The sequence below is a fragment of the Seriola aureovittata genome, chromosome 24 (assembly GCF_021018895.1).
Source record: "Seriola aureovittata isolate HTS-2021-v1 ecotype China chromosome 24, ASM2101889v1, whole genome shotgun sequence".
Lineage (NCBI taxonomy): Eukaryota > Metazoa > Chordata > Actinopteri > Carangiformes > Carangidae > Seriola > Seriola aureovittata.
The window spans coordinates 1,922,331-1,938,702 of NC_079387.1; the positions used below are offsets into that span (position 1 = coordinate 1,922,331).

Here is a 16,372-nt window from a genome sequence, read left to right on the forward strand (position 1 = left end):
GCCAAGGCCAGTCAATGAGTTTTCGAGTACATCATCCAAGATGATTATATATTTGTGGTAATAGAAAAAATTGAAGAGTGTCATCCTACATCGCAAATTTTCCTCATATCCCCCTTCTTGACCATCACTCTGAGCAGTTTTGACACTACACTTTATTGAACTGCCTGGTCAAAAGATCTTTTAATTAATGACCAACATAACCTGCTTATTTTTCATAGTGTATTTTATACTGCAGTCTTAAACAATTTTAAAAATGCTTTAATGTTTATTGGAAATTTTAAGTATACAATTCACTTCATCTACCACTAGGTGGCATCCTAAAACGTGAAAGACCTACCTCTTAGTGATAAGATTACCACAGCTTGTTACATACTGATAAATATGTTAAATCTATTTTTCGTGGTTCAAAATTGTTTTCACTAAGGAAACAACTTAAATCACTTCAAATGAAGGCAGTTTATATTTTAATTCAGTGTTTTATTAAAACGTTTCATTCATTCAGTCTATTACAGTAACAAAAGTGTCACGGTTTTGTGAAATGTGCCATGTTAACGGTCATTTAAAAACACAAGTCAAATATTACAAACAAAGGGTGCTACATTATGCCGTGTGTAACTGTGAAATATCCCAAAGAACATTTAATTAACAGCAGTTTTTTCCCCCTAAATCCAGAAGATCAAATGTAGAAGAAGTGCAAACATTAGTAAGAACAGAACATAAAAATATCAGTAAATTCAGAGATTTATACAAAGTGCAACAACAACAGTTTCCCTTATAGGTCGTTAAACAATTTAAAAGTGTTAATATGCACAAAGTCTTTTGATGCCATAGTGAGACAATTTTGTAAACACATTCAGACATTTTCATTTTGGTCAGGATTCACATTTAAAATTCAATAATATTGCATCAATATATATATATATATATATATATGCACACTTAATAGTTAGCTTTTTACACAAATGCATACTTGTTTTGCTTGTAAAAATGACACCAAATGTGCCCAAACTAAGAGGGACTGATTTAATTTTAGCAGCATCATTGGCGCTTGTTGCCAGAGGGAAAACACCTGATTAGTCAAAAATGTTTTACCTAAAATAAATATATAAATAAATACAATATCGTGAGGCTCATTTCATAAAAACTGGCAGCCCTCTTTAGCAGGTTAGTATTACCGTTACCCTACAGCCAGCAGTTTATTGCACACGAGCAACCGGGAATAAATCCCCCTTGGCACGGATCAGTCAGTCGACGAGTGTGAAGCTCTCGGTAAATTGAAACCTGACAGGCGTATACACTCAAATCCAGAATAAAACAACCCGCCTTTCCCGAAGAAATTCTGCATAGAATTAAATCGATGGCATGAGAGATCAGTTCATGTTAAGACCCTCAACTGTGGCAACATCTAACCATTCTATGCAGGATCTCAGATTTAAGGCGGTCATCTCCACAGGAACGATTTGGTCAGACCCAGTCAATGTCGGCATGAAAAACTTGATGTTGAGGTGTAAGTGAATCGCCCCAGCCAGCGGGGTGCCACTGCACCAGTTCATCCATTCATCAGTAGCAGCCGTCTCTCCAGGTGCTGTCACGAAGGGCACTGAGGGTGGACAAGCTCTTTGGAGGCGTCAGTAAACTGAGGGAAAAAAAGGGCCATTTTTAAAGTAGGGGATACCGACTAAGCCCAAGTACCAATAATATTGCAACAAAGTACTTTGTTTGCAAGTAGGAACTTACACTGGGCTGTGTGCACAATGTAATTGAGTGGCAAAGATTATGTAAATTTGGAATATTGGTTAAAGAGAAGACACTCTTGTCTTAATTTATTGTTTGAATCTAATTCATTCTTTGAACTTTCATTGTTATAGGGGTGAAGTGCATTGTTATTCTCATTAACACCATTACTATTGTCACACAGCAAAAAGATCGCTGTTCGTAAAACCTTTACATTATTTGCTTATATCATTGCTGTAAGCAGGACAAAAATCTAACAAGCCAACAAGCTGAATAAATATTCAATAAATTACATTTAATTGGGTTTCTTACATTTCTTATGTAAATAGAAAAAATGCCACTTGAATGTGTTGTATCTAAACACAAGGAAAACAAATGATGATGATTTGAGTCTACTCGGTCTTAGAAGAGAATCTCCTGAAATGTGTTGTTGATTTATTGACCGGGATCATTACAAAAATGAGACAAAAGTCCTGCGTTTTCATCCAGTTCCAAGTATATAGTAGTGTTTATAGGGAATAAAACTAAACAGTTTACCTTCGCGTTGGTTGGGCCACCTTGCCGCGGGGGACGGAGCTTGTGGTGGCCACAAAGGAGGCGGGACGGGGCAGGCTGCTGCGGGGAGTGCTTGGTGTGGAGGTGGGCGTCCCCCCTCCACTGGCGGGTTTACTGAGCAGAGGGATCCCGCTGCCGACTCCACCGTTACTCCCGCCGCTGCAGTTCAGGGACTGGAGGCTGACGGAGGTCGGCATGGAAACCGAGCCCTTGATGGTGGGACTGACGTAGGCGGTGGCCTTCAGGGGCTGCCGTGACAAGGCGGAGAAATTTCCCACGCTCTGGACCCTGTTTTGGAGTTGGCCTGGGGAGGGGACTGGAGGAGGGCAGGGACAGCAGATGTAAAAGCAGAGAGGAAAGCTGAAATTAGCCAACTGGTGTTTATGCATGTGATCCATTTCATAACAATGAAGTTTATTTTAAATTCCTTGCAGCAAAATGAAAGTAGTGTCTTACTGGAGGACTGCAGGCGAGCAAGCCCGCTGGATGAATCAAAACTCTGGCTGTTACGAAGCAAAGAAGGGGAAGCACTAGGATTGGTCGGAGTGGGCACACTTGGCATGCTGGGAGCTCTGACGAGGTTAGGCATGCTCCTGCGCAGCTTATCTAGGAGAGATGAACAAAAACACCAACGTAAAAATAAACACAGGATGCTTAAAGCTGCACTTGGGCAGATTTCGACGTAAAAACAGCCGTCTTGCTGTTCTAAATCACAAAGGGTTCGAGAACACATCCATAGGTGCAAATAAATACAGTAAAGCAGTCTGTAAAGTAAGTCTGTTTTGTTGTACAGTCATGCCTGTTCTTTTATTACGCCTCCATCCCTTAAGAATGCACGTCAAGCTGGCTGTGATCTCCTTTAGCGTACAAACAGTCGCTTGATTTACTCTTCCCTCTCTTGTCTCTGCCTCAGAACGGAAACACGCCAGTCTTAGAGCTTTAAGTCCAGTTGTACAAGAGGCTTAGACAGAGTTATTATTAAGTGGTTAGAGCATCAGTGTGGGTCAGTCCGGGGCGTCGACGTACGATCAGAGAACAAAGGTTGGATACATCTCAAAATGTGAAAGTTGATGAGCAATGACATTTTAAATTGTGTTCAGTAACACAAAAGCTGGATTAATATTCAATAATATTTCAATGTTTATGAAGTTAAGTAAGTATTAAAGTGTATTTCATACTTATAAAATGATGTCGACTTACTCTCAAATTCGGCTGGACGCCACGATGAAGTTTCCCCAAAACAATATAACCGACACACAAATATGTATACAAATACACACATACAAGATTTCACATACACAACATAGAAACAGAAATAACTCATTAGTGCTCATCAGAGTAATTACGGTGTATTTCAGTTCAGTGTTAAGCCTCTACCTCACTTTTTTATGCTGATAATTAAAGGGGAAGTATGAAGCCCTAGTGTCTTATATTCTTGTTATCTTGTGTTCTCAAAGTAGGACTGATTGGGAAAATAACTTTTTAGTCTTAGAGTCTTGGCAAAGGCAAATGCCAAACAAAGGCTTAGATAGTTCTCCCAAACAGAACGTGGATATCATAATATACTTTTAGAATTATGATTTTGTTGAGACTTCCTTGAAAGATTATTGTTCATCTACCAACCTTGGTAAAGGTGCAGCTTTTAACTTGTGCACGCTGGAGAAGAGCGGCTTGGCTTCTCACAAAATATTATTTTACCTTTGACTTTAATTAGAATAAGAGAATAACCACACTTAGACTTTGGTATCTACTCGCAACAAAGAAAATCATGTGTACAGGTAAATAACAAAAGCCTCTTTTCTCACCTGACCCTGGTCTGAAGCCCTGCTGCTCGGATGCGCAGAGGCTGCCCAGTCCAAGTCCCAGTCCCAGTCCCAGGGGCTGGGTTTGGGGCTGAGCTTGAAAGGCGAACCCAGCGGAAGGGTATGGAGGGGTGGAGGGGGTGGAAGGAGGGGTGGACAGGGAACAGGTGCTTCTTCGCCAGTCTCGGATGCTGGAGAAGGTGTGGGAGTGCGGAAGGCGGGTGAGGCGCGGCTGCGGCGGGGGCAGGAGGCCGTAGTCTTCGTCGTCCTCCTCTTCTTCCTCCTCCTCCAGGTCGGGGCCGGCGCTGAGCTGGCTGAGCTGGAAGGTGAAGCTCTGGCTGCGGCGGTTGGCCAAGATGGACGACGTGCTGGCGTAGTCCTGCCTTAGACCTGGAGGAGCGAGATATGAGGACCAGCAGGCAAAACACACACACACATGCACGCACGCACGCACAGCCGGGACATACACACACATACACACACACACACACACAATCATCACCTCCTGGGGTTAATGAAGCTGAAGTAGCGATGAGCTCTGAGATCTGGGGCCATATGTTAAAACATTAGAAAGAAGGGAACAATAGAGACAGATGGTCAGCAGACGAAGTGAACTGGCACAATGACAGAGACACGACAAAAAAAAAAAACCTGACATGTCCAGCCAGAACAAAACATAAAATCCCCTTTCACCTTCATGTTCTAGCATTACTCTGAGTAGATTCTGCTTTCAGTTTCACCTTATATTCCTCTGCTCTCGCCTGTTTGGGAGCCACTGGGCAAAAATAAAGAACAATACAGTCAGCATGCAGTGGTCTGACTCCCCTGCAATTTAGAGTTTCAATTATATAGTTCTCCTCAGAGGAAGAGCTGTTCTTTACACAGAAACACTGACATTAGACGTGTTAAATCTCAACTGCAGAGCTACCGCTTCCTTCTGTTTGAACGTAAGATGAGTAAATGACTTACTCTCCTCCTGCAGCCGGGCCATGACCTGGACGTCGGTGAGGTCTTGCAGTTTGTATCCCAGGGTGATGGAGTCGTCCTCTACCTCTGAAGCACCGAAGTCACTGTCCAGGGATGACTGAGGACTGAGGGCTGAGCGCATGAGGCTGCGGCCTAAAAAAAAAAAAAAAAAAAAAAAAAAAAAAAAAAAAAAACAGGCAAAGAAAATGGTTTGACTCATGTCAATTTTCCTCACCAGCCCTTCCCCCATCTCAGTCCTGACACGACGACAGTTACACAAATGAGACAGTCACCGTGCTGCCTAGCGACGCTCACTTTTGGTGGCTCAGTAATGAGGGAAGCACCCTTGAGTCATCCGAGTGTGCTCCACATAAAGATGAAGGATTCACACTAATGGAGGGTGATACTTGGCTCTGAGAATTAAAGCCTATTAAGCAGCACTGAGGCAGAAATATTATCAGAGAGGTTACACCAACCTCTCCACAGTTAATGATATTCCTGAAACCTGCTCACTGCGATGGCTCTCTAAAATAATCCTTTCTATCAGGGCTATTATTCCAGAGCGAATGAGGTGACTCAGGACCCTTTGTTATCTCCTTGTGACTCAGGCTCACTCTGAGTTTAAGAAACTTGCCCTAAAATGTATCTCTGTTGATTCCTTTCATAAGACCAGCCTGTGTTGTTTAAAGGTTCAGTTTGCCCAAATAAAAAAAAACAAAACAAATACAATACATAACATATCTTCCCGCTTGACTCGAGTAACTAAGTTTTCACCAAAGAAATAGTCCCCAGAGTACAGTGATAGTCTCTGGATTGTCCAGAATAATCCAGACATTGAAGTGGATGCACAAATCTCAGATCTGGGAAATTATGCTCTCACTTTCTGGACACTTTTCACGACTAAATATCTTAAAATTCGACCGTTTTAGTCAAAAACTATTCAAAAGATAGATGTAATACTCTCCAACATAGTTTAGTACCTGACAGTGTGAAGAAGACTTTGAAACAACATTCAGATCATAATGTAGGGAGGCAGCTGAACAGACATATGAATGATTAAATGTGAGAGTTTGGATGGTGGAGTTAAGGTTAGAGTCGTGACCACAGTGTTTGTAAGATCCTGGCTCTGACCCTGAATAACATGGTATCTATAAAAAAGATTCAGATAGCACCTTTAAGATAAACACAAAGCTTGTGCTACAGAAGATGGACCAGACTCAGTGAATAGCTCCCTAAGCTTAACATGTCCCGTGATAACTATTAATTTAGCCGTACAGACTAATGAGCAGTGATAACTAACATGTCTTTGGGGTCATCAGGTGGGAACCTCCTTTCGCCAGTGTTTCGTCTAGTTGGTCCCACGACACCTCCAGGAGGCTAGACGGTGATCACTGGCGTCCCAGAGTCACTCCCCTAATGCCAGCCGTCACTGCTCCTCACGCCGCGACTATTTTCTTTATCTTGCCTACGCTACCACAAACAACACCATCATCAACTCTGACAAAACACACTAACAGATTAAGCAGATTCAGCAAACAAACTCCCCTAAACAGTTGGAGAAAGTGGCGGCCATTTTGAATGAGGGAGGTAGAGTCAAGGAGAGATGCCTTTTTGAGCTAAACTCTCCCCCCCCACTCTCCAAGACATCAAACAAACAAACAAACAAACAAACAAACAAACAAACAAACAAACAAACAAACTCACCTAAACGGCCAAAGACACACTACAAACCAATTCGATACAAGCAAACAATACAGGCCACCTCACCTGGACTAACCGCATGGTCTCAAAGAGGCTCACACAGGCCACACCCCCACTTAAAAACACTTCCTCTTCCTGGATTTCTTCCTTGCTTCTCCTAAGAGTCTGTCTATCCTAAGCGCTCCCCCTGCTGGGCCCCCAGCTACCGTTACTCCTTCTCATCCAAATCCACTGACTGGATCTTGCTGCCTCATCTGACATGTCCTTTACAATTTTCCTCACACTCTGTCCACTTGCTCCTAACTCCCTCACCAAAGAGACAACAGACCTTGCTACAAATCCTCTACATCCTACTTCCACTGGACAAATCCTAACTTTCCATCCTCGCTGCTCTGCTTCTGCCCCTAACTCTGCGTACCTGAGCTTTTTCCTTTCATATGCTTCCTCAACTAAGGCCTCCCACGGAACAGCCAGCTCTACGAAATATACTTTCATTCTACTCCTAGATCACAAGACTATGTCGGGCCTTAGCTTTGTAACGGCTATTTCCTGGGGAACAACAAGCTTTCCTCCTAAATCTACCTGCATTTCCCAATCACAAGCACCTTCTAAGCTGCCTTGCCTTCTTCTTGTCTTACCGACTTTCTCTCCCTCTTGAACGAACTCGATTGCAACTTTCTTTGTTTTAGGTCCTCCTAAATTTGCCTGCCTCCGTAACTCTTCAATTCCTGCGGCTAAGCTTTTTAGAACCTGGTTATGTCGCCGCGTATGCCTGCCTTGCGACAGACTAACCTTACACCCTGACAGAATGTGCTTTAAAGTTGCCGTACCTGAACACAACGAACATAGTGGGTCTCCATTTACCCAGAGTTTTAGGTTCTGGGGAGTTGGCAGCACATCATAAGTCGCCCCTATCAAGAATCTAATACTACTTTCCTCCGTGCTCCAGAGTTCTTTCCAGCTAAGCTTTTTCTCGTCTACACCTTCCCAATTCACCCACTGTCCACTGCTTAGCCTGGGCCACTGCCTTAGCACCCCTTAATAATTCCTCCCGTCTACGAACCTGCTCCACGACTAGCTTTCTCTTCTCCTTGGGACCTGCTCTACTCCACACCGGTTTGCTTGGGCCAAGCCCCAAGCCTCCCCGGCCTATTTGGACATTACCCACAACCTCTGTGTGCCTAAGCGTTGCTTCTGCCTCCTGCACTGCGAAAAAGAAGCAAAAAGTACAAAAGTAGGCCTCTGGTTTTTTAATGCCTTGTTGCTGTTTTGACTTGCACTGTCATGGAATTGAGCCTTTGGCAAAAAGCCACCAACGAAGCCCTGTGGCAATTAGTTTCTGCTGCTACATGAAGCAATGAGAAATGAGCTCCGTCCCTTCAGGGCTCAACAGGACTCCAACAATGTGGCCCCTCTCGTCCCCTGAAGCTTTGCCCTCCGCTCTGTCTGGAACATTATTTTTTTCCATCACTAATAATGCACTTGAATCTGTGTCGCTCTCACCCTCAAACATAACACAACAACTCCTGCAGCAAAATGTGGTCAAATATAATGAGACACAAGCAGCGTTGCATCTCAGACAGCGTTAACCTGCACATTAATATTCTGATAACTACACGTGAAGTATTCAGTTCAGCTTCGGAAAGTTAATTAAATACCGAGTGTATTATTAGTATATCATTATGCTCCATATGGTAGAAGAAAAGCAGGAGAAAGCAGCAGTGCCCCTTACTTCGGCTGGCCGGGTGAGGGAGGAACGTGGGGCTCCTCTCAGCTACAGGGGAGAGATCCTTCCCTACAGGACTCAGCGTCCGATGGAGGACTGGGTGGAGCGGGGAGGAGAGGGATGGAGCTGAGGCGGGGAGGGAAGGAGGGATGGTGAGAAACTACTGAGTTTTCAGCAGAAACACAAACTGCACATCAGGATAAACCGCAAAAAAAAGACCATAATACTTAAACAGGCAATGAGCAATTAATATAATTAGACTCCACTAACAACAAAAACAAACATAATTAAACCAAATCTGGCCACGCACAACTCAAACCGGTCTCATATTTGACATATTTAAAACTGTAGATTTGTGAAAAGTAAGATATTGCATATGTAACAGATACATCACACGTTAACATCATTATTCTGTGATGTTGCTGCTGATTCCCGAGAGAGCTCACAGACCGAGCGTGACACACGCACGCTGTTACCGTGTCTTTCAGACGACTGTGGAGTGGAGCAGGGTTTGGCTGAAGGGGAAGCGCTGATGGGAGACACTCCGGCGACTCGACTCAGAGGAGGACCGGGGGAGGGGCTGGACAGGGAGCTACGCCACCTGGAGACTGAGGATGGAGGAGAGAGGAGACGGGAGGGAACAAGCAGAGAGCGGACATTTAATCTGTCAGCATTATCATGATCGACCACTTTCATGTTTAATACAAACAATAGACAATATTTTGTGTTGGCGAGGATCTCAAACTAAAGGATTAGGCTGCTGATATTCTGGTTCTCTTCTTGTCAACAAAATATTGCCCAAACCATTACTCTGGGCCACATTTTTCTTTCTGACAAAGAACAATGGGCACTGTATTTTATCCGAGTCAGTCCCACACACGTGTATTAGTCCGCAGCTAAAAATAGTCCCTAACAAATTCACTATTTACTACAGTTTGAGTAATGTTTGCTAAAAACTGCAGTGTCCAGGGGTTTTTTGCTCACGTACTGAACAAGTTTGTTTTAATGCGATATTAAAAATCAGCTGCCTCTTCATTCTATACATCCTCATCTTTCACCAGGCACAAAACTATTTGAATATGTCTTTAAATAAACCTCACAACAGACCATTTATGAAGAGTAGCATGAGCTGAAGTCAGGGTCTTTACATCAAGGCTCCAAAACTGAGACTGGCCCTCACAAAAATAGACACAAATACAAAGATAGACACAACACACAGGCACACACACACCTTTTTGAGAGGAGGGCTGTTACCTCACCAGCACTGTGTCTGTCACTGTCTGTCACTGCTCTATTCAGCAGCTCCACATGTGCTTAGCACCAAGGACAAAGCTGTATTCAACACAATAGTGCCGCTCAGAGACTGAAGCTGCGCGCGCGCACACACACACACACACACACACACACACACACACACACACACACACACACACACACACACACACACCTTAGTTTCTATTCATAGATGCAGAGAAGAAATTTCAACTGGTTTGAAGCACCAGGCACTAGTAGGGAACAGAGATGAATAAAAATGTGCTGCATTGTGCATCATATTAAACACTGTGTGTGTGTGTGTGTGTGTGTGTGTGTGTGTGTGTGTGTGTGTGTGTTATTGAAGCCTGCATTCATCCAAAGATGCAGAAGGAGGATTTCTCTGCGTTACCTGTCAGTGTGAATCTAAGCTACGTAGCTATCAAGGAGGGGTACTTTCCTTTCATGTACACGGTTTCCACGGCAACAGCTCTCCATTTCACTGTACTCAACCTCAGGCGGAGAGAGACGGCAGGCCAAGCTGGTGGGAGGACTCCTCTGCAGCTCTGAGTGATGCACAGGCTGCGGTGGAGGACCATTAGCCTCTGATGCAACAAGCTGCACAGCTGGAGCAACTTCACAGGTCTCAGACCAGTCGGAGGTCGACTACTGTGACCCCTGTACTGACAAAGACTGTGAGATGAAAGCTAGATAAAAAGCAGCTGGCATGACACTGGCCCTGTGCACAAAACCAGGTCCACAAAGAAACAGTTTCCCCAGTTAACTTGGCTGAGAGAGGAGGAGGATGGCACTGCACTTCCCAGGGATCAATCAATCAATCAATCCTTTTTGTTGTGGTTGAGTCTGTAAGTATCAAGTCTATGAGCAGATAACATTCAAGAGGAGTCCAACAGCACTTATTTCCTCTCAGGATAACTTGATTATCTGCAGTTATTATAAGTGTGGGAAGGCCTCGCACGCACCCACGCAGGTGAGTCCAGCACCGTCTCCTCTCATTAAAAGCTTCAGGGTATTAAGCTTCCTGCTCAGCTGAGGCTGTGGGAGCTCTCACACACACACACACACACACACACACACACACACACACACACACACACACACACTCAACTTTACCTCCTTGTTTTTATCATATACAACTCACAATGGCTGAGTGAACTGAAGTGCACGCAGAAAAAAAGACAGGGAGAAAGACAATCACACTTCTACAAAAGTAGAAGTAAAACAGATATAGAGACAGAAACACACACACACACACACAGTATAAAGTATACAGAGAGACTCATTGATCAGGTGAGGATTTCTCCAACACACTGACATTATCTATTGATAATCCTGATCTGCTTTTTTCCAGGTTGCCTGTCAATACACCACAGACACTAAACCTATTTTTAAAAAGTCGATTCAGGCTCATGAGGTAACCATGACAACACCGAATGCAAGCCAAGAGACAGCCTTAACACCGATATTGATTTTCTCTGGTGTTTATTTTTCAGACATCCAGTCAGCTGATGAAACTATGACAGATGAAGCTCTGTGGCCACTTTTCCTGCTTTACTTTCTCCAATCTGTTTCCTCTCCTCTTGTGATGCTCGTCATTAAGGCAGACACGCAGGTCAGGTGACCCGGGCCTGAACCGCTTAAGGCTCCGAGGCCTGGACGGATTACAGCGTGTGAGCTCCACTGTCCTGCTGATCCCCATTAGTCACAGCGTAGTGACGAAGGTGATCCAGCTTCAACCTGATGACTGCAGGAGAACTAGCCCTGGGCAGTATGAGAGTGGGGGAACGTTGGGTGATTTTATTGTAATGATCAAAATTATTTGGGTGGCTGTGGCAGCAGGTTAAGCAAGGCAGTCCGGACGTCCCTCTTCCCAGCAACACTTGCAGCTATGTAGTCTCTCCAGCCTGTTCTGGATCTACCACAGGGCCTCCTACCATCCTGTTTGGATGCCTGACCCACTAAAACTGGTGCCATTCAACACGATGGAGCTGCAGCTCTAATCCCAGTTTACTCTGTCCATCAGATGAGGTTCTTGGAGCCTATTACTGACTTAATATTTAAATAAAAGGTGGATGAACTCAGACTGCCTGTGAATTATCATCTCCAGTGTCACAACATGGCTCATGCTGCCAAGTGTGTTATTGGTCTCTACTACCACATTCATATGTAAAGACATAAAGAGCATTTATAGACTAAGCTGTATGATTACCGCACAAAGAAATTCAAAAACATTTAAATGCTGCAAAGGTGAGCAGTTGGATCCTTGGAGCAGCAGGATGAACCTGCCTGTTCTTGATTATTACCACCACTAAGGTGCCACTGAGCAAGGCATTTAACCTCCAACAGCTCCAATTTAGCTGCTGATTGGCTAACAGTATCAGACTGGGGTTGTACCGGACAGCTTCCAGGTGTGAATGTGTCACACTGTTTGCATGTGAGCTTTCCTGTACACAACCCTCAGAAAAAAAACTTCCTTATAACTCATTAAAAAATACTTAACCAGTAATGAAGAAAGCCACAAAGTCCTTATTAAAAAAATAATAATGTCAAAATTGTAGTGTGATGATTTATTCTAATAATAACTTTAAACATCAGTTTGATATTTGTTATATGTCCCATTTTGTTGGGAGTGAGCAATAAGGATAAGATCCTCTATCAATGTCTATGTAATTTCACATATCGTGATAATGACAAATAAAAGGTTCCCCCCATGTTGTTGCAAAAAACACACACACACACATATATATATATATATACACACACACACACACACATATATATATATATATATATATATATATATATATTATATATATACACACACATATATATATACACATATATATATATATAAATAAAAAAAAATAAATTTAAAAAAGCATTGCATTAGTATTGCCATAAACCAATCGTGGTCATTGATTGGCCACGGCCCACAGTTGAATGTCACTACTCAAATCACCTCATTTGCACAGTGATCTGAGGGTTGTCCTCACCCTGTCACTGTGACTTCCTAACTCTCTGAATCTCGGCCAAGTTGTATAAATTTTGGTGCCAGACTCCAGACTGCCCCCCCTCACAAGACTGTAAGAGCACCAGGCTGTTAAAGTCTAGACAACAAACAATTTAGCACTTTTTCCTGGAAAAGGTTTGTGTTGTGTGAGACAGTTAAGTGATTGTGAGCGAGTGAGCTATGTGTTTTGGCGAGACACCTAAAAGCTGCTTACATCAGTTTCAAATAGCCTGGAGGCGAGCAGCACCCTGCCAACTAATCTGCTGTCCCCGCCTCTGGTGGACTGAGTGAGATTGAGGAAACTCAAATTGGAGGGTGGGGGGGTGTAAAGTATTTCTTATGTGGTCAATGAAAATAAAAAATGACAAACGCATCAGGGAAATTGACGCAACTACGCGAACATATAGAAAACTGAAAACAAGCAACAAGCAATATCCCTGAAAGCAGCCACTTAATATGATTCTCAACAGATCAGAGTCCATAAGTCAATGACACACTACGACAACATAAAATGCAGATCTTAATCTGAAATAAGTTCCTCTGCCGGTTTACATCTCTAAGAATCATCCTCACCTCTTCCTAGATTTCTTGCATGTGCATTGCTCTCTGGTCTTTAGAGGTTGTCTAGAAAAAAGCCCCCTGATTTTAAATGTAAGGACGGCCCCAGAATCCAGAGACATTTTAATTTGAAAATCTAACGTTCTATATGGAAGTTCTGCACAGACTATTGAGGATATATACATCTTTGGAAAGGATGCAGCTATATTTATGTTTGCTGTGAGTAAAAAGTGAACATAGTTAACTACTCTTCGTTTTATGTTTTATTAATGTGCAGTTAAAGGAAGGTCTGTCATACCACAAACAGGAAATCAGTGCAGCAGAGGTTTGCAGACCTCACCGTAACATTGATTTTCTAGTTGCAGTGCGCTCAACAGTTCAGACTGGTTAAATTGAACAAATCCAACGTGTAATATCACTCAGTTTTCTTATCTCAGGAACAAACACACGTGATGATACACAGTAGCTTTTGATTTACCACCCTACAACAACTGTGAGACTAGTGTGTTTCCCTGGATGTATCTACGCTCTGTGTTTGTCTTGTTGTGCGCGGTTGGCTCCTTCACTGTATAACACAACCTCCCCCCGGGGCCAATCTATGCCCCCCCCCCCCCCCCCCCACATGCACACAAACAACCTGTGAGCTTGGTACCTTGCTCCAGTCGGAGGGACAGCGATCGCCTGGCGGCCTCCACCTCTGATTTGGGACAGTCCAGAACTTGCCGGCACCACTGCAGAGGCGTGAGAAAGTTTTCTGTAAACTCTGCGGCTTTTGATGACACATACAACCTGGAAAGAGATGCCAAAGAAAGAAGAAACGTCAAACATATGTCTTAACTGTAGCTCAGAAATAGATGAGAATGAGCCGTTGTTCTACAGCCTGCCAGCAGCTATCCGAGGAGACTTTGACATGATGCTGGGGGCAGATGAAAAGTCAGAGGATTACCAACGTTTTTAGGACTCGTCCTCTGTGGAGCATGAATGTTTATACAAAATTTCATGGCAATTCATTAAATAGTTGTTGAGATATTTCAGCAAACACTGCCATATAATAAGCAAGAGAAATGGCTGAAACCTTGTAAAGAGCAACAACAAAAAGTAAGATTTGCAACATTAATATCCTCCTCCTCTTTTTCAACCCCCTTCCTGAACATAAATCAGCCATTTCTTCTTGTTTTCTTGGGGAACATACTGACACTGGGCATGTAGGACTCTTCTCGGATGGTAGCGTGTCCTAAATTTAATATGTACGATAACCGAAATCCTGTTTTTGTTGCTTCCACAGAGAAACCAACTCAACTCAATTGAAAATATAAGAATCACCAAAATAAAGGGGCCATTTTAATACACTTTAATACCAATGTTTTCCTCATAATATGAGTTAGGAACACGTTATCGCCCTGTTGCAAATCTCCTCCATGCAGTCCCTGACAGATCACGACTCAGACTCCATCTTTCCTTTGTGCCACCAACTCATCATCTCCTGATGACTCGGTGTAAAATCTCTCCCCCTGGCTGGAGGTGATGTTAAGCTTTTCAGATATCAGGAAAGAGAAGCCGGTTTGTTCAGATGGAGTGGATCAGATTATTCTGACAGTGCCGAACTCCCCCTCCATGATTCTGCTCTGCAGGCAACATGAGGGGAGCTGAATTATAGATTAAAACCTGCACTGACTTCAGGTGAGAGTCTGACCTGAAGGGGACAGAACACACACCTCGGTTACTATTCCAGACACAGGGAGTGGATATACATATAAAGCTATTTGAAGACACCACTATGAGCTCTGGTAAATTTTAATGGGAGCCTCTAACAGCCAGCTTGTCGGTTAACTGAATCAGTCAGTTAGTTACGAATGAAAACAACTTGTTAGTTACTGTCTGCTGCTCGGAGTAAGTTGCGTCCTGTTTGCATGAGATGACCACTTCACCCTGGACGTCAAAATCAGCAAAAAATTCACTTTCTGAATTTGATTTGGTCTCTTAGCAACCACCTCAGATTGGGTTTTTTTTTTTAGATGACATCAAATAAGAGACGGGCAGGATCTGAAGGGGTTTTCTGCACAGAGTTGGTTCAGGGTTTGATTCCCTGTGGGCAGAGCAAGGCACTGATGTAAAAGCACCAAGCAAGTGGCATCATGATGAGAATTCATCTCCTACGCATAGGGAGAATGGCAGCTTGGTGCAGGCCTGATAACAAGTGGCCTCTTCCTTTTAGCTCCCTAATTAACTTCCAGGGTGTGTGGCTCTGTTTTGGTGATGCAGAAGCTGGACAGGCTGCTGCTTCCAAACCACACACCCACAAACAATGAGACAATCAGGCATGGAGAATCATCTAAATCACACATGTGGCCTTTGCATGCAAGACTCACGACTTACTGCAAAAACAAAAGCAACAAATGGTTGAAAATTAAAACAATCATCGGACAGTTACCATGTTTCCTCAGACTCATCTGAGCAGCACAGAGAATCCAAGTCCAATAGCTCCAGCTCATCCAGAACCGACAGCTCGAAAGCGTCCTCCGCCTCCCCCGCAGCAGCTGCTCCATCACCGGCGGTGTGCGGGTGGAAATACTCGAAAGGCTCCTCCGGGGGCAAGAATGACCCCAAAGACGATTGACACAGCAGGGTGGGCACCGGGCTGGGCAGACAGTATCCACCGGCGCTCCCGAGCGCGCACGCCGGGGATGGAGGCAGCACATGCGGGCCGCCTGAGCAGCCGCTCGCCCGGGTGCGCAGCTGCTCGTTCTGCCGCTCCAGTTTCCGGACCAGCTCCTGCAGCTTCTTCACCTCCAACTCGGCGTTCAGGGTGTTGCTGTTGCAGTCCAGCTCCGTCATTATCGCGGGGTTCAGTACCGCTGCCTCCATTGGATCAGAACACACACACACAAAAAACGTTGTATTAGCCGCTAACCCACCTCCACTTTGGATCCGAAACGGAGGACAGGCAGGGCCAAGCTGCTGCGGCTGCTGGCTCACCCCTTTACCCTCAGACTGCTTTCTGTATTCGGCAGTGGTAGTAATCTGTCTCGTACGCCTGTCTGGACCGGC

At 44.0% G+C, this 16,372-nt stretch overlaps 1 protein-coding gene across 1 annotated transcript; it reads right to left on the minus strand.

Moving 5' to 3' along the window:
* Window positions 1-441: 441 nt before the first annotated feature.
* On the minus strand, window positions 442-16,360 carry LOC130165630 (SLAIN motif-containing protein 1-like). Its single transcript, XM_056371062.1, has 10 exons — window positions 15,756-16,360; window positions 13,977-14,113; window positions 8,961-9,092; window positions 8,491-8,610; window positions 5,061-5,210; window positions 4,095-4,481; window positions 3,490-3,501; window positions 2,746-2,895; window positions 2,272-2,605; window positions 442-1,636 (listed from the first exon to the last, which is right to left on the minus strand). The coding sequence occupies exons 1-10, from the start codon at window positions 16,187-16,189 to the stop codon at window positions 1,561-1,563; spliced, it is 1,932 nt and encodes a 643-aa protein (XP_056227037.1). The 5' UTR covers window positions 16,190-16,360; the 3' UTR covers window positions 442-1,560.
* Window positions 16,361-16,372: the final 12 nt, after the last annotated feature.